General features: G+C 38.5%; 1 protein-coding gene across 1 annotated transcript in view; it reads left to right on the forward strand.

The window, feature by feature from the left end:
• COL5A2 (collagen type V alpha 2 chain) overlaps positions 1-24,690 on the forward strand; it is a 100,143-nt gene that overhangs the window by 66,876 nt on the left and 8,577 nt on the right. The window contains exons 16-50 of the mRNA XM_051787168.1: positions 1,148-1,201; positions 2,055-2,099; positions 4,835-4,888; positions 6,647-6,745; positions 7,223-7,267; positions 7,366-7,464; positions 7,885-7,938; positions 8,947-9,054; positions 9,482-9,535; positions 10,283-10,381; positions 11,075-11,128; positions 11,644-11,742; positions 11,841-11,894; positions 11,993-12,046; positions 12,519-12,572; positions 13,110-13,163; positions 13,503-13,547; positions 13,979-14,077; positions 14,927-15,034; positions 15,159-15,212; positions 15,933-15,986; positions 16,108-16,161; positions 17,184-17,237; positions 18,041-18,148; positions 18,256-18,309; positions 18,515-18,568; positions 19,556-19,717; positions 19,831-19,938; positions 20,933-21,040; positions 21,186-21,239; positions 21,559-21,666; positions 21,769-21,822; positions 23,092-23,199; positions 23,720-23,773; positions 24,452-24,559. Of these exons, the coding sequence (XP_051643128.1) occupies positions 1,148-1,201; positions 2,055-2,099; positions 4,835-4,888; positions 6,647-6,745; positions 7,223-7,267; positions 7,366-7,464; positions 7,885-7,938; positions 8,947-9,054; positions 9,482-9,535; positions 10,283-10,381; positions 11,075-11,128; positions 11,644-11,742; positions 11,841-11,894; positions 11,993-12,046; positions 12,519-12,572; positions 13,110-13,163; positions 13,503-13,547; positions 13,979-14,077; positions 14,927-15,034; positions 15,159-15,212; positions 15,933-15,986; positions 16,108-16,161; positions 17,184-17,237; positions 18,041-18,148; positions 18,256-18,309; positions 18,515-18,568; positions 19,556-19,717; positions 19,831-19,938; positions 20,933-21,040; positions 21,186-21,239; positions 21,559-21,666; positions 21,769-21,822; positions 23,092-23,199; positions 23,720-23,773; positions 24,452-24,559 (2,628 nt within the window). The remainder of the gene's footprint in view (positions 1-1,147; positions 1,202-2,054; positions 2,100-4,834; positions 4,889-6,646; positions 6,746-7,222; positions 7,268-7,365; positions 7,465-7,884; positions 7,939-8,946; positions 9,055-9,481; positions 9,536-10,282; positions 10,382-11,074; positions 11,129-11,643; positions 11,743-11,840; positions 11,895-11,992; positions 12,047-12,518; positions 12,573-13,109; positions 13,164-13,502; positions 13,548-13,978; positions 14,078-14,926; positions 15,035-15,158; positions 15,213-15,932; positions 15,987-16,107; positions 16,162-17,183; positions 17,238-18,040; positions 18,149-18,255; positions 18,310-18,514; positions 18,569-19,555; positions 19,718-19,830; positions 19,939-20,932; positions 21,041-21,185; positions 21,240-21,558; positions 21,667-21,768; positions 21,823-23,091; positions 23,200-23,719; positions 23,774-24,451; positions 24,560-24,690) is intronic.

A 24,690-nucleotide genomic window follows, 5' to 3' on the forward strand; every position in this document is an offset into this window, starting at 1 on the left:
AATTTCTTGGTTTTGATATCTGTATTTGAGGTCATGGGGCTGAACTTTCTCTTAATTAAGGCTTCATTTTCTATTACACTCACAGTAAGTAAGTTTGGTCCACTGTAAGCTGTTATTCTTCTCCGTTCAAAGACGTAGGGTGATAATGATAAATCAGAAGGCTCAGCAGAAACATGAATGTAGGTGTGGTGGTTGTTTGCCTACTCATGTAAGTGTGGGGTGACTAGTTTTTTATTTTCATATATTGATGTTTCATATGGAGTGATTTCAATATGAGAAAAACTGGGTTAGGTTGCTCTGAGGTAGAAGTGGAGTAATTTAGTCAGAAATGATCTAGCTAGGAAAACCATGGACGGAGGATTTTGGATATTACACTAAGGATAAGCATACAAGGCATGAAAGTGAAATGGAGAAACTTTTTCTCAGAGTAGTTTTCATTTAGATACGGTTTTAGAAAACTGAATAGGTGTGAGATGCCAAAGATTGACTCTCAGCAGTTCTTCTGGAAGTACAGCACCTTTCTGATATTAGATAATGGCATCTCTCTGGGAGCACTATGTTGTATCATGTAGGATGCAATAACTCTGAAGTGGGATCCAATTTGTGAATGAGAAGTAGTGAAAGAAATTGCTTTATTGTTACTGGTGAGTATATACAGAATTTATTTAAATGTGTTTAGAACTGGAAATACTGTTGGAACAGAAGAAGAAAAATTACTGTTTATTAAATTTCCACTGGTCAAGCCTGTGAGGCTGTAAGGACTAATGTGAGATCCTACTTCTTTCCTGCTATAGCACAAGACAAGCTATACCTGCAGGGGTAAAAAAAAGAATAACTTGATTCTTTAACTGTTGTTTCCATCATCCATCCTTATCACTCTTGTAGTCTCAGTGAAACTAATCATGTTCATGTTAAAAGTAAATAAAGGAGATTGAGCAGAAAACCACTGGAGAGTGATGCAGTGCAAAGGAAAAGTCAAGTATGTTTAGAAAAATCCCCAAAAAACAAAGGAAAAAACATCCAAAAGAGGTGGTGGCAAGTGTTCTCTCCATTATGGGGGGGAAACTCAAGTGAACTGTGCTCTGCCCTTCTTATTATTCTGCCATGGTGGCCTCCTAAATAATGCACTTCTTGTTCTCTCTTCAAGGGACCTAGAGGAATGCCAGGGGAAAGAGGTCGAATTGGACCACAGGGTGCCCCTGTAAGTAGGATCTTCCTTCTCCATCCTAGTAATTCCTCCCTTGTTTTACTTAAATCCCTGACCCTGAAAGTGTTTATTCATGTGACTTGTATGGTGAGTTCTGCTGTAGCCTAAGAGTGTTAGGGCTGAGTGGGTTTGTGGGGTGAGACCTTTACCATAAATTTTAAAAGTTAGAAACACTTTCTAAAAGGAGAATGGTAGCTGTATGGTAACTTCTCATACCAGAGCTGCCCATGAGGCCAAGTACCTTCACAACACTTTTTTCTGTGATACAGAAAAAATTTTGTTTCTGTGGAATTTCTCATGAGAGGCTATTTTCACCAAAAATTACTGAACTGGAAATAATATGTATTGGTTTTTGTCTGCATAAAAGTTTAAAACAAAAGTTTAGATGCAGTCTTTCAATTAAGATTTCAAATTTAGATGAAGTCATACAATTTAATTCCAGAAAATAAAGCTGTCTTCTTAAAAAATATTTTGATTTTCATCTAAAAGGATTAGCCTTGACATGAGATCATACTTGAGTAGGAGTTTCATCTTGTTGCTTTTACATCCAATGTCAAGTATTTTTTTTCTGGCATTTCTCCCTATGACTTTTATATGCTCCATGTATGTTATATGCCCCATACAATGACACTCTCAAAATATTGTCCTTTCTGAAAATAGAGAAATCCATTAATTAGAAGGGGAACGTAATTTCTTCCAGAGGTTTTTGACAGTGTTTGGAGGAATGTGCAATCCAGCACTTTTATCAATTTACTATGTGTGGCTTTTATCACAAATGCCAACAATAATAATTTTTAAAAAAGTAGAGTTCTTATAAATATTCTCTGTTTTATATTTTCATAACTAGGGCGGGCGTGGCCAGCATGGTATGCCTGGGAAGCCAGGGCCAATGGTAAGTTTTTTTTCTCAATCACCTGTTTCTTCTCTCTATTTCCACTTGCCTTTTGACACTACGAAATACAAAACCGTGTTGGCAGTTGCTGGTATCAGTAAAGTGCACCTGGAATTAATTACCTGTGAGTGATTCCTAATTCTACTTATTTTTGTTTTGGTGCTGTCTTCTGAGAAATTATACTCCGTAGTTTACTTCCTCTAAAGGCTTTTATTTGCAGAGGAGTAGACTATAACATCCTCTGGGAAAGGTGATGCTTTGCTGCTCTTATGGAGTCCATACTGTCGGGAGGAAACTGTCTTAAACATCTGCACTGTGATGTAAATTGGTTTATAATTGTGCATTATCTTCCCTCGAGTACAAAGTTGTCAAACGAGAGCGCAGCCATTCTCAGCAAGGAGAAATGCCACTCACCGAAGCAGAACTTGCTCCCTGCAGTTGATCTCTTACCAAAGCTGTGTAAGAGCCTTTTAATTAGGGACAGTCACCTATGGAACTGAAGAACCAGAAGCCTCAATGTCTGCCAAAATGAGCAAGCCTGGTTTGTGTGGCTGTGGAAGTCCTCACGTGACGGCAGCAGGGCTGCAGATGATGTGGCTGTTTGAACTACGAAGTCATTGTATCAAAGGTTGCTGGTTTCAATCATGCAATCTGGTCTCACAATGCATTTGGAAAATGCATATGAGAAAAATTCACATAAATCAGTGATTATTCACACACTTATTATTAATTTTCTGTTGCTTTTGCACATGAGAGCTTGTGATGATTTCGTACTGCTTGTGCAAGACCAGCTTTCACTTAAAAAATATTGTATACCTTTATGTTTACTTTTTTTTAGGATGTGGTTGACAGTTCCTGCCTGTTGATAGAGTCAGCCTGAACCTTTAGCTCTTTGTGATGTTTTGCAAACAAAACAACAAACCAAACACAATGTCTAACAACCAGACACCCCAAAATCATTGCATCAAAAAAAAACCCCAACCCCCTAATGCACCTGACCACAGTAAAAATTTCATTCTTTATTTGCTAATGATTAAAACCTGAGAAAAATTCAGTTACCTATGTCATTGGAATGAGCAGACTATTTTATTAAAAGCTTCATTAAGAAATAATTAGCTTTAATAGAAGCTCAAAAAATGAGCATAAGTTCCTAAAAGCTGCAAAACTCAGTTATTTAGTTTATCACAAAAGATGTTAAAGTTGTTAGAAGAAACTTTCAAACAATGAAAAGATTTTTGCAGTATCTAAAACAAATGATAAAGTTTAAAAATGCTGGGTCCCAAGCTAGGGAATTTTACATGAAGCTTGAAATTTTTCTTTGGCATAAAATATGAGCTCAGCTTCACTGGACGTGCTAACTGGTTGGCTAATATTTTTGGAAAATCCCATGAAGTGTCACAAGGGAGATACTGGTCCTTGATGCATGTGTTTCTCATTGGAGGAAGCTTTAATGAAATGTGTTGTTATTTGGGTCAGTGCAGTGGTACACTGTAATTCTGGAATTCTTCCTGCAACAGGAGAGAGATTTGGCAGGCATTTATTTGTGATCCAATAAACTGGGACATAGGTTTACAAAAATCTACTTAGTGAGTTGTTATATCAGTTCTGTAGAAATCCAGTGCAAGGTCACGGCAGAAATGCTTGTAATAATGCTAAGTGGGACAGACTGTTCTGATTAAGTTTGTCAGGAGAGCTTTATTACATAGAATATTTTTCACAGTATGAATCATATTTTACAAAAAGGCAGAAAGTCAGGAGAAGATAGAGGAATCATGTGGGAAGAGTGTTGTAGTGAGTGTTTATAACCACCGTGTGCCGCCACTCTGAGACTTTATAGTACAGTAGAAAGTTCATCTGTTGAAAGTCCTGTTCAGCACAGGAGGCATTATGGAAATGGAACCAATCCACAAATTTAAGGCCCTTAATTGGCAGTCTTCCTGTATAGCAGAACGAGTTTTGCATCATACCATGCAGGTATTTTCAAGTGTGTACACTTGAAGTTTGTTTTCTAGTGAGTTTAGTCAGTCTGCCACGTAATGCCTGACCAAACTTCATGTCCTCACAATCACAGGAGGTGTGACTCTGTTACTCTGCAGTGCAACAAACCAAGAATTTGCCTCTGTAGCCAGAAATAGTGTAGCAACATCAGTTCTGTGGCTGGAGCTGTCAGACCTTCTGAGAGCATTGACTGTCTCAAGATATTCTGTTATTTGAGGAGAGCTATACTGGTTTGGGGAGCTGAAGGTGTACCTCTGCAAACACTTGTGCTTCATGGTGTGGCAGAACTCAGCCTTTTCTCCACTTCCTTTTCCAGACACACCTGCCTATCTTTGAACAAAGATTCAAGCAGTAAATTGTCTCTGCTCTACATCTTTGTCTCTCTTGAGAATTTAGTAAAAAATCTGTGTCTTACAGCTTGCAAATGAACTTGTCTGTGAATCTGGGAATCTTAATTCCCATAATTGCTAACTGTGTGTGTTGCAATTTGGGCATTAATAGCTGAATCAAGAACTTTTCTTTGCTGAAGTCAGTAAATATATTATTAAAATACTGCGCCACAGTTCCATAAAATGCGTGTGTATCACTTAAAAAAAAGATATTTATAGTTATTTTTATAAAAGTTTTATGACTAAAACCCACATGTAATCCTAGAACCATATTTACCCAGTGATTTAGGAACTAGTCTGTGGGATTTAAACTGCCAAAATACAGCTTTGTGTGTCTGTCTTTTATAGGGCCCACTTGGCATAACTGGTTCTCCAGGTTTTCCCGGTATTCCTGGTCTGAAGGTAAAAAAATAAATTGAAAGTATCTTTTTAAAATGTCTAATAACACATAATTAAAAATGTATACTAGACTGCACAGGGTTCAGATTGACAGGTGTACAAGTCCCCAGGAGTCACCGTGAAACCAATGTTAGTCAAGACCTTCAGAAAGAAGATGAAAACCCAAAGCCAAATGAAGCAATTGCAATTCACCACCCTTAGGATACTTTGCTTTCACTTCTGCTTGTGTTAAGGGGTGATTATAAGATCAATGTCATGCTGTTCCTCAGGAATCTTGTCCCATTCATTCAAAGCATAACAAGATGTGTTACAAGTGAGGTTGCAAGGACTGGTCTCAGTCAGCATGGAAGCAGTACCTTCTAGTGCTGAAACCTCTAGTTTTGGCCAAGAACACTTTTTGAGATGACCTCAAATGCCTGAACCCCAAGAGAGATCTGCTGCAGTTCATCACAACAGAGCAAATTATGTTTGCTGCCTTTCGTGGCTCAGTGTGACTGGGCAGAAATGGAAAACTTGCACTGGCTGCAGCACTGCCTTTGTGGCACTTCCCTCACTTGCTTTTCAAGAAAGTGCTCAATTTTTTTCCTTAGCATTGAGACAATGTCTTCAAAGAAAGAAAAGACAACTCATACGGCTTCCTTATGCTTCTTATACTTACCCTCCACCCAGTTGCTCCTTTTTTTTTTCCTTTACGCTCCTAAAACACGATAGGAAAATACTATACAAGAAGAAACTCTCAATCAGTTAGATAGCCAAGATCAGCAGATGTTTTGTGTTGTTTTGAAACTGGCAGTGCTCATGAAACTGTGTTTTGGAAACAAATCTTAAGAAGAGTGTTAACATAATTGTAGAGTCAAAGAACAGCAGGTTGGAAGGGGAGCTCGAGGATCATCTGGTCCAAGCTTGCTTTGCAAAAGCACAGTCTAGGCAGAAGATGGGTGTACAGTTAAATGATAGATGTTTTAGTGCATGTCATAAATGTATTTGATATGGTAAGCACTATCTTACATAAGTAAATGTTTGGAGAAGCTGTCACATGATGAATCGATTACAGCTTTTGAAAAGGAGAAGCTTGGCTTCAAGTTTGATCATCAGATGATGTCAAATTGGAGTAGTTGCTTTGAACTCCTAAAAGCTAAGCAGAATATACAATGAAGAGGTGGACTTTAGTTCTGAAGACGTGATATTAACAGCCATCAGTTCCAAAAAGCTAATTTCCTATATAAAGATAAAATTCAAAGAAGATGCTAGGAAGAATTTTTTTTTTTTTTTGTTTGTTCACCCAGTCTAATCTTACAGGGATTTTATGCTTAATATAGTGCTGAAACAGTGAGTTCCTCTGCACTGTGCAAAAAATAATCACCCAACCAACCCCAGATGTGTTATTATGTCTAAATCTTAAGCCTTGCTGCTAATGAAGGCAAAAAAAAAAGCCCTTGTAAAATTACAGACACATACTGGGATTTTAGAGAGACATGTCTGTCCCTTGATCTGATTTGGGCTCCTGGATAGTGCTACTTGCATATAGAAAGCTTCCTTGTCTTGTAAACATTGAGGAAAAAAATCCTGTTCATGCTTTTAAAGTTTACATTCACATAGAAGTAATAGAAGCAAAATTAGGTAAGCAAAATTTAAGGGTAATAAACTAATTCAAAACATGAATTATTTCTCTGTTATAAACTCAGTATGTCTCCTTAATTACTTTATAGTGCTGCTTTTTAGGGCAAAATAATGTTGTTATTTTGTCATGTGAAATCTTAGGGTGAAGCAGGTCCAACAGGTCCTCGTGGTCCTGAAGGTCCTCAAGGACAAAGAGGTGAAACAGGTCCACAGGGCCCAGCTGGATCACAAGGTCTTCCTGTAAGTACATTAAATTGAGTTCCTCAGTGCTCAGCTTGTGCATGTTATCTGTTTATAGGGCTTTTTAGTACCCCACTTGAGCACTGCCGAGTTTTGCTCAAATTACTTTCTTTTTTTTTTTTTTACCAGGGGAAAAAAAAGGTCTCATTCATTTGTTTTGTGCTTACTTTACTGATAATAACTTTTTATTATTTAATTACAACAAGAAGGAAAACTGAAAGTTATGCAGCTTGATTCAGTATCAGTCCTAGAAGTACTTTAAACTTAAGTTTAAACACAAGACCTTCAACATTAAAAATCACATTTACTTGCATACTTTATTACCCATTTTAGCGTAAGTAGGTCATATGTTGCTGTATTTATTTAATAGTCTTTCTTGTCTAGTCTTCTAAAGTGGATAAAATAACTACCTTCTGCATTTGCTATTGATGCCCTCCTCATTAAAATGGTTCTTAATGATTGGTACATTATCTTTAGGGTACTGAAGGCACAGATGGCTCCCCAGGTGCGAAGGGCCCTACTGTAAGTAATCATGTTTCCTGCTGAAGAAATTGTGTAAGTTAATTTATTTTATTTTCCTTATTTTTATTATGTTTCCTTACTGTTGTTTCTGTTTGCAGGGATCTCCAGGCACTGGAGGACCCCCTGGTTTATCAGGCCCACCCGGTTCCCCAGGACCACAGGGCAGCACTGGCCCCCCTGGTATCCGAGGCCAGCCGGTAAGGATGACCTTGTCTCCATGGGAATCCCAATGTCTGACACGTGTGTCACTCTGGGAAACTAAAAGCAGGGATCAGCAGGGCTTCCTTTAAATAAATTAATAATGAGTGTGCTGAGACTCGGATTTTGTGGATCTTCTGTGTGTCCAAAATACTGTTGTTGCCTTCTTAAAAGTCTGAGAAAGAAGTGTGTCTATATAAACCCAGACAAAGAGATTGATTTACTTTTTGTCTTTATAACATCATAATAAACAAACATGGTAAGGGGAAAGACAAATCATTATAAGCATCCTATTATATTGCCTACAACTAGTAACTAAGCTAGGAAAGGTTCCTCTGTTTCATAGTATAATACAAACTGATCAGGTGATTTATGCAGACTTTAAACCTTATCAGTGCTGCTCATGTGTTTGTTTTCAGGGAGACCCCGGTGTCCCGGGTTTCAAGGGAGAGGCAGGACCCAAAGGTGAACCTGTAAGTCTCCATGTGCTTCGTAAGATGAAAAGGAATCACAAAGGCTTGTATAAATGTTTCAAGTAGATCCTTAAATTTTTAAAGACATTTCTAACTGCTCACAATCATGAGAGTAACCATTGTGGAAGACAAAGCACAGTGACCCTTGGTGTAGAGTGTGCTAACAATGAATGGTGAAGTGGGTTCTTGGATGTTATAAATCACCCACCCAACATAGGCCTGACAGGACTCAGGGACAGAAAAACCACTTAGTGCAACTATTGAGGTTTCTGTACCACGCAGAATGAGAGCCTGGTAGTTTCTTCATCTCATATGAAATGGATCCATATGATTCTGGACATTTAAGAGCTCACAGGTCTGTGTGCTAATCATAATAAAGTCCATTTTATTTTAAACTTACATTTAATACTTATGAAGTTTTGCATATATTAGATATAGTTTACTTAGACACAAAATAATATAAATAGTTGCATGTTCACAGTATGAATAGCTGTTTAGCCCACAGTTAATATTTGTGAAAAGTTACTTGAAAACATGGCTAATTCCATGCTGTAAGCATGTGACTTTTGGGACAAAACTGACTCTACAGAGTTTAAGTTGATTTGACTTGTCAAACAATCTTCAGTTTTCCTTTCTCACTAGTTAAATGATCATGTAATAAGTGACAAAAATGCACAGGTGAAGTAATCGTTCCCTTACCACTGTCTTCTCTACTAGAGTCTCACTGAGTTTTGAATTCTTTGCAGCTTTTCCAAATGCAAACTATCATGGGTGACTGTGAGAAGCACTGTACAGCCCAACTGCAATTTATTAGCTTATAAACATTGTGAAAGAGAAAAGCAGATGCTGAAAAGCTCCATTTTTTAACTGAATCGAAACCTAATTCTTTTTTTTTCTCCTTTATTTGGAAAAATGTTTATGGTGTTTAGAAGACAGTCTGTTTCAATATGCTTGAGAAGTGGTAAGCTTAACAATGATTTTTTAAAAAAAAAGTTTTACTTTCACTAGGGCCCACAAGGTCCCCAAGGTCCCATTGGCCCCATTGGCGAAGAAGGGAAAAGAGGTCCTCGAGGAGATCCAGGGTCAGTAGGTCCACCAGGCCCTGTTGGAGAAAGGGTAAGCAATCCAAAGGAATAATGGCTTGAGAGATGCACTGCTAAGCTGAAAATCCTCTTCGCCTAACTATGTATGTTCTTACAGCTTTGTTGTGGGTATAGTCAAACTTTATTTTCCTAACAGAAGTTAATACTGTGCATTATTTTCTTTTTACACCGGATATTTTCATGTGGGGATTCATTGCACAGGGATCTGCAGACCTTTTGCTTAACACTGTGTAAGTGGTCATCTTGCTTCCAAGGAGCTGTTCAGTATGCATGAATGAGACATTGATGTTTTTACCACTCCAAGTGGTAAAAAAACCCCAAGACTAAGCACTGAAGTTAGAAAATTGTAAGGAACCCCCCAAACCATAAATCTGGTCCTTTATTTGCAATAACTTATGTAGAAGTTAAGGTAATCACCTCATATCTATTGCTTTTCCTAGGGTGCTCCTGGTAACCGTGGTTTTCCAGGTTCTGATGGCTTGCCTGGACCGAAGGTAAATGAAATTAAAGTGTCCATCTTTTATCGGGTCATTTGTTAAATTTTCATACACGCAGATACATAAAAAGAAACTCTTCCATTAAAAATGTCTGCTTCTGGGCAAATAGGCAGATCCTCAACATCACTGGAAAAACAATCAAAAAGGCCTCAGAAATGCCAAAAGGGGTCTGAGTGTTTTGAGAATAAAATTTTTTGGGAAAAGTCACTTCAGTTCTTGTGATGTTCAGCTTTGCTTGCTTGTCCCTGACTTAAGGCTCCCTCGTGCTGAAGTGTGCATAGATAGGAGACTTTGACCTGTTCTACTACTATATTTCTTAATGTATTGCTCTGTAGGAAGTAGCTATTTGAAAAATTGCCTTTTCTTTGTGTATGGTGTAATTTTCCTCACACAAATGGGCTTACCTGTCTTTGGTTTTCCCAACCACTTCTAGGGAAGGCATTCACGTGGGTATTTGTCTGGTGCTTCTGTAAATTCCCAATTTCTTGGTAAAAATAAAGGAATTCTAAAATTCTTATATAAATTTGCTTCAAGGGTGAGAGACAACTTTTAAGTAAAAAATTTGGAAAAAAGTAATAATAATAATAATAATAATAATAATAATAATAATAATAATAATGGTCTTGATAATTGGGAACTCTGTTTGCAAAAATAGGTCCTTCATGGAAGACACTGTTTTTAATTAACCTTCTCTTACTGTTGCTGCTCAGGCTGTTAACAAGTAGCCCATTGGTATCTTTCTAGGGTGCCCAAGGAGAGCGTGGTCCAGCAGGATCTTCTGGTCCTAAAGGAGGTCAGGGAGATCCTGGACGTCCTGGTGAACCTGGCCTTCCTGGTGCAAGGGTGAGGAACTAACAGCAGCACACTATAAACCATGGTACTCTGCATTTTCTAAAGGCAACAATGAATGTTATGGAATTAAGAAACTCTCATACAAGGGCAGACTCATTTCTGTGAGGCTAAAGGCCAAAATACCTGTCTTTTTTCCCTGCTGATTTCGGGAAGCATAGCTTTTGTCTTTGAGAAAGGGGAAATAGCCCTGATTGAGAACAGCTAAAGAGAAGGAAGTGTGCTTGTAAAGCACATAATTGCCACAGAGAACATGAATGAAAGGCCAACCTTCATTAAATTGGTGGTTGATAACTTACACAGTTGGGTGATGCATGTCATCTAGGGATTTGTTTACAGGAAAATTATATGAGAACAATTTGGAATACCAGAAAACGACATAAAGGGATAAAAAAAGAGATAAAAGGTAAGATGTGATATAGATCGCTGGGTTATGTTGGCAGAAATAAAAATAAGCCTGTGAGAAGCTCAAGAGGTGTAACAGCAAGAAAAGGGGGAATAGGAAAAGGGAAGAGTAGAGACAGTGAGGGATGAAGCTGTAAAGTGAAGATAAGGATGGAAGACCTTTAACACAGGGAATTTTGTACTATGGTATTAACTGTGCATGTCTTTTGGATTTATTTACATTTATTTAATGTTCTGGAGTTATATGCCTAACCCTAACACCAATAGTATTCCCAATTTTAGGGTTTGACAGGAAATCCAGGTGTTCAAGGCCCTGAAGGAAAACTTGGCCCCTTGGTAAGTGTTACAGAAATTAGCTCTTTCAGTTAATGCTACACTAATTCAGAGGTCCCACGTCATTGAATTTACTTCTATTAACATGAGTTTTCTTGATTTCTTAAGGCTCATCTTCTCTTTTAATTGTTTGCTTTAGATTCCTGACTTCAAAATTAGTTTTGTCTGTATAGCAGTATCTGTTGTTCAGCAGCTACTGCAACATTTTTAAGCCATTTATTGCTAAAATATTTTTCTAGCTGTCTCTTTAGGGACACAACAAAGTATTTGGTCCATAATGACTCATTTATAATAATTGCATAGTATTTGGTTAAATCCAGCACTATGGCTAAAGCTATGTCTGCTCTGAAGACATTTTAGCTAAGTGGAGAACCAAAGCAGATTAACATTATTTTCTTTCTATATGCAAACATTTTCTAGAGGTTAATAAATGCCTATGAATAAGTATATTTATAATTTATTTGTAAATAAATTTTATTTATTTATAACTTAATGTGGAAAATTCTTTATCTCTTCAGGGTGCTCCTGGAGAAGATGGACGTCCGGGTCCAGCAGGTTCAATAGGAATCAGAGGTCAGCCAGGCAGCATGGGCCTTCCTGGGCCAAAGGGTGGTAGTGTGAGTATGGCAAGATCTGTTCAACTTGAAACATCTGCATATATTTAAATGGATGAAAAAAGTATCTAAAAATAGTCGTTTTTATTCCTGCAATTTAGGGTGATCCTGGAAAACCCGGAGAAGCAGGCAATGCAGGTGTCCCAGGACAGAGAGTGAGTGTGGTTGTTATTTGCAATGATTACAGAAAAGGATGCTTTCCTGTTATATAAATTCATTATACAAGATTTCTTCCTACTTCATTTTAATTTAGGGAGCCCCTGGTAAAGATGGTGAAGTTGGCCCTTCTGGTCCTGTTGGCCCTCCAGTAAGTCAGCTTTTACCACTCTGCCTGCCCATCACTCCATCCATTCTTCACCCTTTTGGCTTCTGTTTTTTTCTATCTTCATGCCAGTTGTTGATTACAGATAAAAAAATCCCAAGAACATTTAAAAAACAAATTGTCCTAGAAAAATGGGAAGCTTTGTATTAAATATGTGTGTATATATATGTGTATATATATGAGTAGTCTAATTCCTTTTACTAACCATTACCATGGAGCAAAATTTTCATAGTTCATTTTCCTAGCTTCCTTAGTTTTAACAGAACTGAGTTATTTTCTGTGACCACAGAACTTTTGACGGGGGAAGGATCTTAAGAAGGAATAGTATCTTTTAGATGGGTCATATCCTGGCCTGGGATAAGTAAAAGTGTTGAAAACATACATATTCAGAGAGAAGAAAAATTGTGGATCCTGCCTATATTCCTCTACTGTTTACTTATTACTTTCTTTTGTGTAGGGCCTGGCAGGAGAAAGAGGAGAGCAAGGCCCTCCAGGTCCTACAGGATTTCAGGTATGTGCATTCATTTTTACTTTTATTTTTATTTTGTTAAGAAAAAAATAAACAGCCATGTCTTTATCGACTCAAATTGAAGAAATTCAATCAAGTGATATATGACAAGACACAACTTCAGAACTAAGGCAATGATGTTCAGAATAATTAGTGATATTCACTCAGCTGAACTGGTAAAGGCTTAAATGCCAGCTCTGTATCCCTTGAGAAAACTGCTGCTGTTATTCAGCTTTTATTTGGAGATTTTCCAAAGATGTTCCAAATGCAGAACAAAGTGATTGTTTTGATAATGAAGCATTAATTAAGTCAATCTCTGTTAACAGAGACCTTTATTTTTAGGGCTGACAAGCATATGTCCTGTAAATGTTTTAGAGAAAGGCTGTCATCTCATTTAGGGGAGGGAGAATGCTTTGGTGCAATATTCACAAAACTGTTTCCCTTGGGGGTCTCTTGTACTGAGTGTGCTAGTACATTCATAGTCTTGGTGTCTTAGATAAATTTCTATCACGTTTGTGAGCATTTTTATTTTTTTCACAGGGCTTACCTGGGCCACCAGGTCCTCCAGGTGAGGGAGGAAAGCCAGGTGATCAGGTAATTTATGTGTAACGTATAATTAAAAAGAATTTACTTCATAAAGTAATTTTACATTTTCTTCTCTTTGTAATTTAATTTCCCCCTCTCTATTTCAAAATATGTACTGATGTAGTTTGCAAGCTGTTCAAGAACTGCTTTTGGATAAAATAATTGCTAGAATCTGACCATATTCTTGGACTAAGTTGGGCTATCACCTCTTGTCATTGATAGATAATATTTAGAATTAACCATCCACATTCACAGGACTTTGGAAATGAAAATGTTTATCTCTGATTTCCATAACTGTAAGGTTATGAATAGTGATTTCTTTCTAATAGTGAGTTCTGTTCTGCTTAGGGTGTGCCTGGAGATCCTGGAGCTGTTGGTCCATTGGGCCCGAGGGTAAGTGTTTTCTTTCAGAGTTTAAATATTCATAACAGTTCTCTGAGGTTGCAAGTTGATATATAATATGGACTTTAACAGCTAAAGTGACTATTTGACTTTTTTCCCCCACCAACAAAATGGTTGTAAATGTGGATATTTTTTAAGATAATTTCTGTAAAACCTACCCCCTTTAATGATTTTGTAGCTCCTGAAGTGGTGTTGAGTACCAGCTGCTAAATGATTTGATTTACAGCTGTGAAATGACAGTTTTTAGTTTGCTGACAAACATGCTATTTCCCCTGCCTTTAACAGTAAAAGCATTTTATTTGATCAATTCTCCTAGAATTTGTTCACGGGCTCTGCAGTTCTGCACTTATGATGCATTTAGCATTTTGTCTACCAAGACTGTACCCTGACTTCTAAATAAGTAATAATTTTCTATTTTGTAGGGAGAACGTGGCAATCCAGGGGAAAGAGGAGAACCAGGGGCATCAGGACTCCAGGGTGAGAAGGGCATGGCTGGAGGTCACGGTCCCGATGGTCCAAAGGTAAACTGAATGGAGATTTGCATTGCTGGAGTGATGCAACATATAATTCTGCCCATTTGCATGAACATAAAAGAGAGGGCTTTTTTTACTATAAATATGAAAGGTCTTTTCTTTGTATAAGGGTTCCAGGAGGACAGAGAAGTTATTCCAGTTATAACAATATTAATAACTTTCAACATACTTAAGTGCTGAGAGAGAACATTTTGTATTAATTTATATAGGCCTGAAGTTTAAAATGGTTTTTGTGTTTCTCAGCAGAATGGGACAAAGCCATTTCTGTACTACAGACAACCTTCTAGCAATGTTTTAAGAGCCATGTCAGCCTGTGCAAAGACACTTGGCGAGGCCGAGCATTTTAAAAACAATGCTGAAAGCTGCGTGCCTACCTTTCATCTGCCATCGATGTGATTAGGCCTAGGAAGGTCACCTCAAGTAGGGAGTGCCTTTAGTAATGTGGGACACGTGATAGGCATGAACTGTGAGAAACAAAGGAAAAATAAAGCACCTTTGCCCCTGGTAACTTCTACCTGTACCTACTTTGTGTACTAAATCTATGTGGCATCGAGGTCAAGGCAGAAACATGCTCAGGTTTCTTTTTTTGACTGTTTTCATCCCCAGTATGCACTGAATAAATACTTTGGAAGGACTGTGGTGTCACAACTGAACTTCCTGAGTAACACAACGGGGAAAGAAAAGTATCTGGATGTGAACAAAGTCCAAATTTCAGACGAAATTATAACTTAAAATTGTACCCCAGAGACTTCAGCGCAGGCACGGTGTGTTCTGCAGCCAAGATACAAAGATACTTCTTAGTTGAATAGACAACAACTTGTTCTTTTTGTGCTTCAGGGGAGCCCAGGCCCTAGTGGGACACCTGGTGATCCGGGCCCACCAGGTCTTCAGGGCATGCCTGGAGAAAGAGGGATTGCTGGAACGCCCGGCCCCAAGGGTGATAGAGTAAGTCTCTTTGCTTCTGTTCTCCTGAGTAGAATCACCTGTCTCTTGACACTGCAGTTATTCCAGGGTATGGACTATTCAACACTCAGTGTCACAACTGAGCCTTTCTGGGTATTTTCTGTAGGGTGGCGTAGGCGAGAAAGGTGCTGAAGGTACAGCTGGCAACGACGGGGCAAGAGTAAGTAAATCTGCCACTCTTCTCAGACCCTACTCTTCACACCCTGGATTGTTTACTGTGCTAAGGGGTCTCAGCTTGTGGAGTTAAACACCAAGCTTAGCAATACCATGGATTTGTAGTCATTGTCATTACCCCAACTTCCGAGATGGTTTTGGGACATCTGTGTTCCAAGATCCTGTTTTGTATCATCAATAATGAGAGTTAGGGTGTCAATGGAAAGGATTCTCAGTCGGTTTGGGCTTTGGCTCAGCTGACTATAGTAAGAAATATGAAAAAAAAAGAACAGGCAGAGATCAATAGGGGAAAAACAGACCTTCCAGCTCTGACTCCTGGACTGAGGCAGATGCCTCCCTGTTGTCTGGATTGAGTTGCCCACAGTCAGTCCTGAGTTTCACATGTGAAAATTCCTGTAAACATACTAAGCCCCACATGGGCAGTAAGTCACAGGCCTTATACATAAACACTGCATGAAGGAGAAGATGAAGTTAGATGAGAAGAAAGAGAGAACGAAGGAAAGCAGGTCTTTTACGAGGAGTTTGGTCATTGGGAGAGGAAATGCAAGTCAATTTTAGACAAAGGAGTTAAAACAAGTTTTCAGAGATAAAGAAGAATTCAAATGAATGAAAAAGCATATGAGAATAGTAACATCTGAAAAGTTTTAAAGTAACTGTTTTGGAGCATCATTTCTCTAACTTTCTTTCATCTTAATTTGTTCGAAAGGGTCTCCCTGGTCCAATAGGCCCAATGGGTCCAGCAGGTCCCACTGGTGAAAAGGTAAACAGATTTTTATTCCATTCTCTACTGAAGTTCCTTAATATTATCAGACTTTATTAGCACTTTTGCTACTCAACAAATAAGTTACTTGGGAAATAATAACCTTTAATTTTATTTAAAGGGTGAACCAGGTCCTCGAGGTCTAGTTGGTCCTCCTGGCTCTCGTGGAAACCCTGTGAGTAAACATGCCTTGGTTTTGCCTGGCATAAGTTAATATCTAACGCTGATCCAAACTCCAGGCCTTATTCTCATTTGCTGATATATTTTCCTCTTTTTCCTTCCCTTTCTTTGTAGCCAGATTTGTAGTTCTGACTTGTAACTGTGCACTTGCAAAACTATTACTAGATTTTGATCCTCTCTCCTATACTTGTTTCTGGGAAAACTTTACAGAGTTAAACTCACATCACTCCTGAAAGTATGCCACTACTTTTAGTTGTTTAAATGTTTTTAAAAGCATGCCCATACCAGATACCACTGTACATATACAAATATTTAGATGGACAAAGTGCAGAGGTAATTCTTAGTTCATCTAGTTATGTAACTTGTCATCTTCCATCTATTAGTGATTTTGAGTATTTTAAGGGTTGACTTCGATCAGGGAATTAGAGGCTCAGCCCTTCTAGATCCTTCATACTGCTTGCAATTGTGTCCCTGTCATAAATCAGAACAGTCTTATTTCCAGGATAAATTGGAACAGCTTCCAGCCCTCTAGGGAGTGCTGGAGTTGGCAGCCTTCAGCTCCTTCTTTTCCAAACAAATGTTGTGGGGAAAGCTCAGCTGAAGCAGCTCATAGCCCATTCTGACCATGTAGAGGTCTTTGAACTACTGTTTTTTTTCCCCAGTGTGGTTGGAGTGGCAGGTTGCATGAAGTGCATGCTCTTCGGCTATTCATGCTGTCTCTGGAAAGGGTGGGTTGGGAGCAGAATTTCTCCTACTTCTGCTTTAGTGCTTGTTCATTCCTTCCATTTTTGAGTTCTGAAAGCTGCATATAGTCTTGACCATACGGCAGATTTTAACGTCATAGTTAACATCCTTTTTTTTATGATTGAAAGATCATTTGATTCTGATTAATAGAGCAAAAGTATAATCACACGACAATAAATAGTTAACATCCTTTCTTATATCTTTAACTGTAAATTATACTGTATATAGAAAGGACAGTAGTTAAATACAATTATTCTAATTTTTTTTCACCAGGGTTCCCGAGGAGAAAATGGCCCAACTGGTGCTGTTGGTTTTGCTGGCCCTCCGGTATGTGTTTTGGAACACTAATGAGTTTCCTTTGCTCATGCTTTGACACAGCTCATTTCCTTCATTATGAATAATGTTGCAGTGCTGTGGAATGTGTGACACATTTTTGCTGCAAAAAGGGTTGTTCCTTTTTCCCATCAGCATATCGAGTGAAAAAAAGGGCCAGTAAATGCCCTAGACAGATGAAAAGTGATTTTCTTTATAAGGTTATGTAATTGCTCACCAGATCTCGTATTTTCATTAATATGCAATGTTGCTCCTTTGAGATTAAAATGAGGCAAGTTGAAAAGTGTCTTCGACTGAAGGCAGCAAAGATCTGCGCCATGAGTAGTGGAGGCTGGAATGAGTTGATGGACCAGATGGAAGGGAATACTCTAAACTTTCCCACAGCCTAAGTATCGTGTTTCAGACCTTTCACAAAAAGTCAGGCACCTGCTTCCCTTGGTGGGAAAAAAAAAAAGCCTAGAAAAGACAATTTTGTTTAGTCCTTTTTGATTTTAAGTATGTAGTAGTTGCTGAGGAAAATAGAAAATCTAAAGAAAAGGGAAACGTGGAGAAGAAAAATATTTAAAATGGAAATATTGGCTTGACAGAATGTTCAGAAAGTCTCATGTATGATCTAAAGACTGCTAAACTGTTACAGCTCCCTTGATCTGAACTGTTAAGCAAATGCAGTGTTTTCTGGGTCAATTTGTTCCCTTGGTATTTTTTCCTTATAGAAAGTCCCTAAAAATCAACTTTGTTAGGCTGGACAGATTTTGTATTTCTAACCTGATTTCTCTTCTAAATATTATTTCTTATAGGGCCCTGATGGTCAACCAGGTGTAAAAGGTGAACCTGGGGAACCTGGACAGAAAGGAGATGCTGGATCTCCAGGACCCCAGGGTCTTGCTGGGTCTCATGGTCCACCAGTAAGTGTGAATAACATCATCACAGAACCAGTGGTGTGGACTGATCTTGCTTGTTTAAAAAGTTCTGGGTGTTCACTTTCACACCTCTCTTTCTCCTCTCCTCTTAGGGTCCTCCAGGTGTTCCTGGTCTGAAAGGTGGTAGAGGAACTCAGGGTCCCCCTGTAAGTAGATTTTATTTGTTGTGATCTGACTGTAGATAACCTAATCCTGAAATTTTATGTAATGTGTGTATTATTCCTTGTGCCAGCTTGTTTTTTCTTAGCCTGCAAATATAACATTTGCTCACTAATTCAGGTGAGAACACTTGAGGTACCTAATGCTGCATTTCTTTTGATAAATGTGGCATTAAAACTTTTTTTTTATTAGGGTGCTACTGGATTCCCAGGATCTGCTGGAAGAGTTGGGCCTCCAGGACCTACTGTAAGTCAGTTGTTTTATTCCTAATAGATGTGTTGTATAAACTGGTCGTTAAGAACCTGAAGACTAAATGAAGCAGGAAAGGTGAAGCAGAGTTTATGGCCTGACACTATAGAAACAACAACTAGTCAACACCGACTTCTGTGGCTGCATGTTTACATCATTAAGTATGTGTCCAATAGGTGCAAGGCTTTCCATTGTGTTAAGTAGACTTTGAGCTGATTACAGCTTAATTGCTTACAGGAACAAAAAAACAACCTATATCTACCTCGACTTTTTACTTCTTTGTCCCTTCAGTGGTGACTGAAGTTAAGGTAAAGGAGGAGGCCTCTGCCAAGCTATCTCATTGGTGGAGTTACTCATAAGATCCATTAAAATAAATTCAAAACAAAACCACGATCACAACATTTTCAAAAACACAACTAAACCAAAAAATTAGCTGTGGATCAACAAGCTGAGGATTCAGCTCCATGGAGACCTGTGTCATGCTTCATATACCTTTTGATGTTTTAATGAGAGAAATAACTTGCAGTCATTGTAAGTTTCTCAAAAGGTGAAGTTTATGGAAAAGTTAGTATTCTTGTGAAGTTTTTAAAAAATATTTAAGGACTGAACAAAGGTCTGTTACAACAATTTGTACCATGTGAATGAAAAAATTGGATATGGACTTTAGCTTGATGATGATGGAAAAAATGGGCAAGAGTGACTTTTCTAGCAATGGTTGTACACCTGAGGTGAAGAGAAAAAAGAGAAAAACAACCAAAAAAAGTGTCTTTTAAAGGAGGGAGTTTGGAATTGAAAACTGGGGAGGCACAGGTGGAACTTGAACATAGTTTGATGTTTATTTCGTCTCATCTATCTGATCATAAAAGAGATGATAAGAATGAGCTTTTAGATCATTCAGATTTTTAACCTTTCTCAGACTATATGTATTTATAGTTAATTAAAACAGAAAAGGTCCAACGTAACGAGGTGTTTTAATCTCCTTAGGGAGCCCCAGGGCCTGCTGGGCCTATTGGTGAGCCGGGAAAAGAAGGCCCCCCAGGTCTTCGCGGTGATCCCGGTTCTCACGGTCGTGTGGGAGATCGAGGACCCACTGGGCCTCCTGGTGGACCTGGAGACAAGGGTGACCCAGGGGATGATGGGCAGCCGGTACGTCCTCCGAGTGTCACTAATTCTCCCTGAGCCAGCTCTGGTCTTGGTCTCATTGTTATTTATTGCTGCTGACACGACAGTGATGTGTTTTTCTCCTTTCTGGATTTCAGGGCCCGGATGGCCCCCCTGGTCCAGCAGGAACCACTGGTCAAAGAGGAATTGTTGGCATGCCAGGGCAGCGAGGGGAAAGAGGCATGCCAGGGCTGCCAGGTCCTGCAGTAAGTAATAACCAAGGCAGTATGCCACCAGCCTGGGCATTCTCTTTGTGGGATTCTGAGTGTAGTGCCCCACAGCACAAGGAGAAAGCTGGAAAACTCCAACTGCAGGAGCAAATATAGAGAGAATAGAAAATAAATAAATCTTATGCAAATGCATGAGGAGCAAGGTTTGTTTCTGCCATAATGGAAGGTCTGAACCTGAATTAAGAATAAGGGGGTAATAGCATTAAGACTTCTGTCTAAAAAGTTCCTATTTGACTTAAAACTAGAGCCTTGAAAAAAACAACCCCAAACTCTTCATTTAGGTGCCCAAAGGTTACTTGAATGTGAGCGGATACTCTGTAATCACTATTTCATAAATAGTGAACTACAGTCTTTAAAACTGCCATTTGTGCTCTCTGCGAAATGTAGGATTTATAGATATTTATTGGAAAGCCAAATTATCCAGGAATTCAAGTCATTAAATAGACTGTTAGTTAAAGGGTTGATATGGAGGATCTGCCATTACCACGGGATCCATAAAGTAAACGTATAGCTGAAGTTGACCAGAAATTATTCCAGGCTAAGAAGATTTGTTGGTTTTGAGGCAGAGAAAAAAAAACCCCAAAGTTACTCATATCCAACTTCATTATGTTTTTCTGGAGTCTAAAAGACCTTACCTGTTACAGATAATGACATTGGATGTATTGATTTATCAAGGGAGTATGTGCTTAAGAGAGTTGCTACTAGATAAACTAACTTCAAGTGCAGCTCCTAGTCAGTAAAAGCCTATTTGAAAGTAACCAGCACAATTAAACTTCACAAAAATACACAGTATACTAAATATGTATTAAAATCTGTGAGAGCATTTTCTAGATTTATCAGGTTTTTGAATTTACAAATGCAGATGGGACTTCAGTCTGGATTAATGAGTAGTTTTGCAGGCAGCAGTTTTTTTTGTGCCTTCTTTGTTTTGTGATTAAAATTTTGATGTTTCTCTTCTTTTTTTTTTTAGGGTACACCAGGAAAACAAGGTCCCACTGGGCCACCTGGTGATAAAGGTCCCCCAGGGCCTATTGGCCAGTCAGGTGCCACTGGACCTGTAGGTGAAGCTGGTCCAGAAGTAAGTATTAGAGCCTTGTAGTGTGCAAAAAAAGACTAGAGGTTATTCTTCTCGAACTAGAAAGTTGTTATCCACCTCTAACTTCTTTTAGAAATGAAAGGTTACAGAGTTAACTGATAACTCTATTTTTATTCCATAACTCCAGGGGCCTGCTGGTAATGATGGTACTCCTGGACGAGATGGAGCTGTTGGAGAACGAGTAAGAATATATTGTTTTCTTAAGTAACTTCTGGAAATCTCTGTTTTATTGTTGACTTAATGTAGATTTTTTTCTTCATTCAGTTAACCTGGATGGAGAACTTGTTCTGAAAATTTATCACAGCTTTGGATAAGCAGTACCTCTCAAAGCTGGGGACACCTGCCTAAGAGGCTAAGAACACCTGCCTCCATGAACTCAGACTTGAGTTCCTGCAGCAGGAATATCTCTGTAGATTGCAATAGCTCAAAAATAGGTTAGCAGTGCTACTGGTCTAGACCAGTCCTCTTTAGATAAATAATGCTGCAATTCTGTTTTGCAGGGTGATCGTGGAGAACCTGGCCCTGCAGGCTTACCGGGTTCTCCAGGGGGTCCAGGAACTCCAGGCCCTGTTGGTCCTCCAGGAGATGCAGGTCAAAGAGGTGAAACTGTAAGTGAGGCTTTTTTTAAAGACACTTTGTTTGTTTATCAAAAAAACTGTCGTCTGTTTTTGTGCATTGCTTCACATCCCTTCTGTGTGTCATCTTTGTAGGGTTCTCGAGGTCCGATGGGTCCCCCGGGTCGTGCGGGAAAAAGAGGTTTGCCTGTAAGTTGTCCGTGGGCACTGTGGTTTTGTCTGAGATACCTTTCACTGGAAAGTGTATGAGAAACTCAGCCCAGATCAGAATGCTAAACAGGGCTTCATTTTGCAGTGTTCTGACTGCAAGTGGGTGCAGCTCTGAGCAGCAAAGCTAGACAAATCTGTTTAGATACTCCAGTTATTTCCACATGGAAATAACAAAGGCTTTGGAAGTCTCTTTATTTGGACTGTGTTGCTGTCTGGATAATGGTAGGACCTGAGTTAACAAATGGCTAAAATCTGTGTTTAAATAAGGGGTAAAGAGACAAATGCTGAACACAACGGCACATTTTTAGGTAAAAATGGCAGAAATACAACAAAATCACCTGTTCCCATTAAACTGCCTTAATTCAACTCATGATTTTCTAAATTCAGTCCAAATGGAAAGCTAACAAAAGTCATCTTTTTTATGTTACATAACTCTTTTACAATCCAAGCTTGGAACAGAAAATTAATTGCAAACTTGGGAAATTCAAAACAATGTTGTCCTGTCCCTAAGCAGATGTCATTTATGAGACAGGAAAAGTTTATTGAGTAGTTAGTGATAATGATGCCATTGATAAAATATTTGGAATCTGGCATTGAGAAATTTAGCATTTAATTTGAGCTGAGAAATATAGAATTGAAAGCAGAAGCCGTATTTTCCACTGATTCTTGAATTAGTGTGAGTGGTTTGAAACTGTCAAAATTAACAAAAATGAAATTGTGACAGTAATATAAGCAAGTTATTTGTACTGGAGAGCCTGGAAATTGTTGTCTGTAGTTAAGGAGTGTAACTTCAGTTGTATTGTAATCACAGTGAACTTGAAAGAAGCTGTGAGAAGTAAAAATGCGTCATGGAGGATTTCACAGTGAAAATATGTCTTATCATTATGAGTCTGTGAAAGAACCATAATATTTCAATCTCATCAACAAAAATCATTTGTCATATCCAGAGAAATTTTGTAAATCATACAAAAATTGGTTGGTTTTTTGGAGTTTCTCATGTTTTTTCCTGTATTCTGTAGCTAAGTAGGTTAAATTTACTACAACGATATTTAAGCAAAAATTTTCTGTATATATTTTTACATATTCTTTGGTAAAACACTAAAGTTTTTGGAGCTGACCCAGAATCACCTTCTTTTTGGCTTTAGAAGGGAAGACGTCTGAGTACAGTGTCTAAAAGCAAATGAGGGGTGTTTGAGGTTGTTTTTTTTTCCAGTTCTGAATTTTACAATTCATCACTGATATTTACAGGGTCCCCAAGGACCTCGTGGTGACAAAGGTGACCACGGAGATCGAGGTGATAGGGGCCAGAAAGGACACAGGGGTTTCACTGGGCTTCAAGGTCTTCCTGGTCCTCCTGTAAGTTTTTCTGTTTTTACTATAATTTTATTTTCTTGGTAGTTAAATAATGTATCAGGAACATATTTACGCAATTTAAAACAGAAAACAAAGCCAATTAGGTACTTTTTTCCTCCCAAGGTATTTATGGGTGGCCTGGATGTCCATACTTGCTAATATTTTTAGTGCAGCTTTACGATACCATTGCATGATGAGGTAAAACTATGTGTTGCAAGATAAAAAACCCCAACAGCCAAATCATATTTTCACTTCACATTAACTCTCTCAATTACTCTCTTGTAAGCCACTCTAGATTCTAAATGCCATGAAATTAAGGCTTTTCTGCAGAAACAACTTAATATATGGCCAAGCACCAGTAAACTCTATCAATTTACTAAGGTACTAAGGAAAAGGTACTACACATTGTTCATGCGTATTTTAATCCTATTCATCCCAGATCTTGTATATCACACATTAGTCCTTTAAAACTGAAGGAATATGCTTCAAATGTCACAATGATATGATAATTTCTTCTGTTTAGGGTCCTATTGGTGAACAAGGTAGCCCTGGCATTCCAGGTCCCTTTGGTCCTCGGGTGAGTACGATGTGTAAGGTTTTTTGTGCTTGATTATTTCTTTTTCCATGATCAGGCTTCTATTTCTGCTTCACTTTTATTTCAATGGATTTTATTCACTTTGGTGTCATGTGGTGGTTACCCTAATATCTTTTGCTGAGACATCACCTCGTTTAATACAGTAAAGCTTTGACATAAGTGTAGTTTATAGCTAGATAAAAAGATCAGGATCACAACAGACCCTTTTTGCAGACGCTTTTGCTGCAGCTGATGCGAAGCCAAATAAGTGGCAACTCTGCTGATTGCTACTCTGCTTTTCATACCCCCATATGTGTCATTCACCCAAAAGTAAAGGAGAAAGATGGCTCTCTTGGATGTTCCCAAGGGACAGTATATCTCTGAGCCTGTATATGTTTTGGCATTCAGCAGCTATTCCAGACTGCATAGCATCTGAAAGGGATCCCACTTGAATGGTTAAGGAAAAAATATACAGCTGATCCAAGTTATATTGTTTGAGGTGATTCACATTGAAACTGCCTTCTTACTTTTACAGAAGAGAAACAGTGATTTTTAAAATTGTGGTATTAGACACAAATAATTGGATTGTTTTCTGACAAAGTACTGCTTATAAAGGGCTGTTTTGTTCAACTTTGTTATTGAATGCTAAAATATGTTTCTTCTTTTTCCTGTATTTTCTAGGGTCCTCCAGGTCCAGTTGGTCCTTCTGGCAAAGATGGAAATCCTGGTCCACTTGGGCCAATTGGGCCTCCTGGTGTCAGAGGGACTGTGGGAGAAGCTGGACCTGAGGTAAGTTGGTGGGAACATGGAGAGAAAAGGTTACTTTTGAGTAATGAGCTTTGTTCAACAGCCCGTCACATCACTTTCTCAAACATCCATGAGCTCGAGGCAAATAATAAATGTGCTAGTTTCTCCAACAA

This window comes from Manacus candei, unplaced genomic scaffold (genome assembly GCF_025592945.1).
Source record: "Manacus candei isolate 608988 ecotype Guabito, Panama unplaced genomic scaffold, ASM2559294v1 h1tg000023l, whole genome shotgun sequence".
In the NCBI taxonomy this organism is placed as follows: domain Eukaryota; kingdom Metazoa; phylum Chordata; class Aves; order Passeriformes; family Pipridae; genus Manacus; species Manacus candei.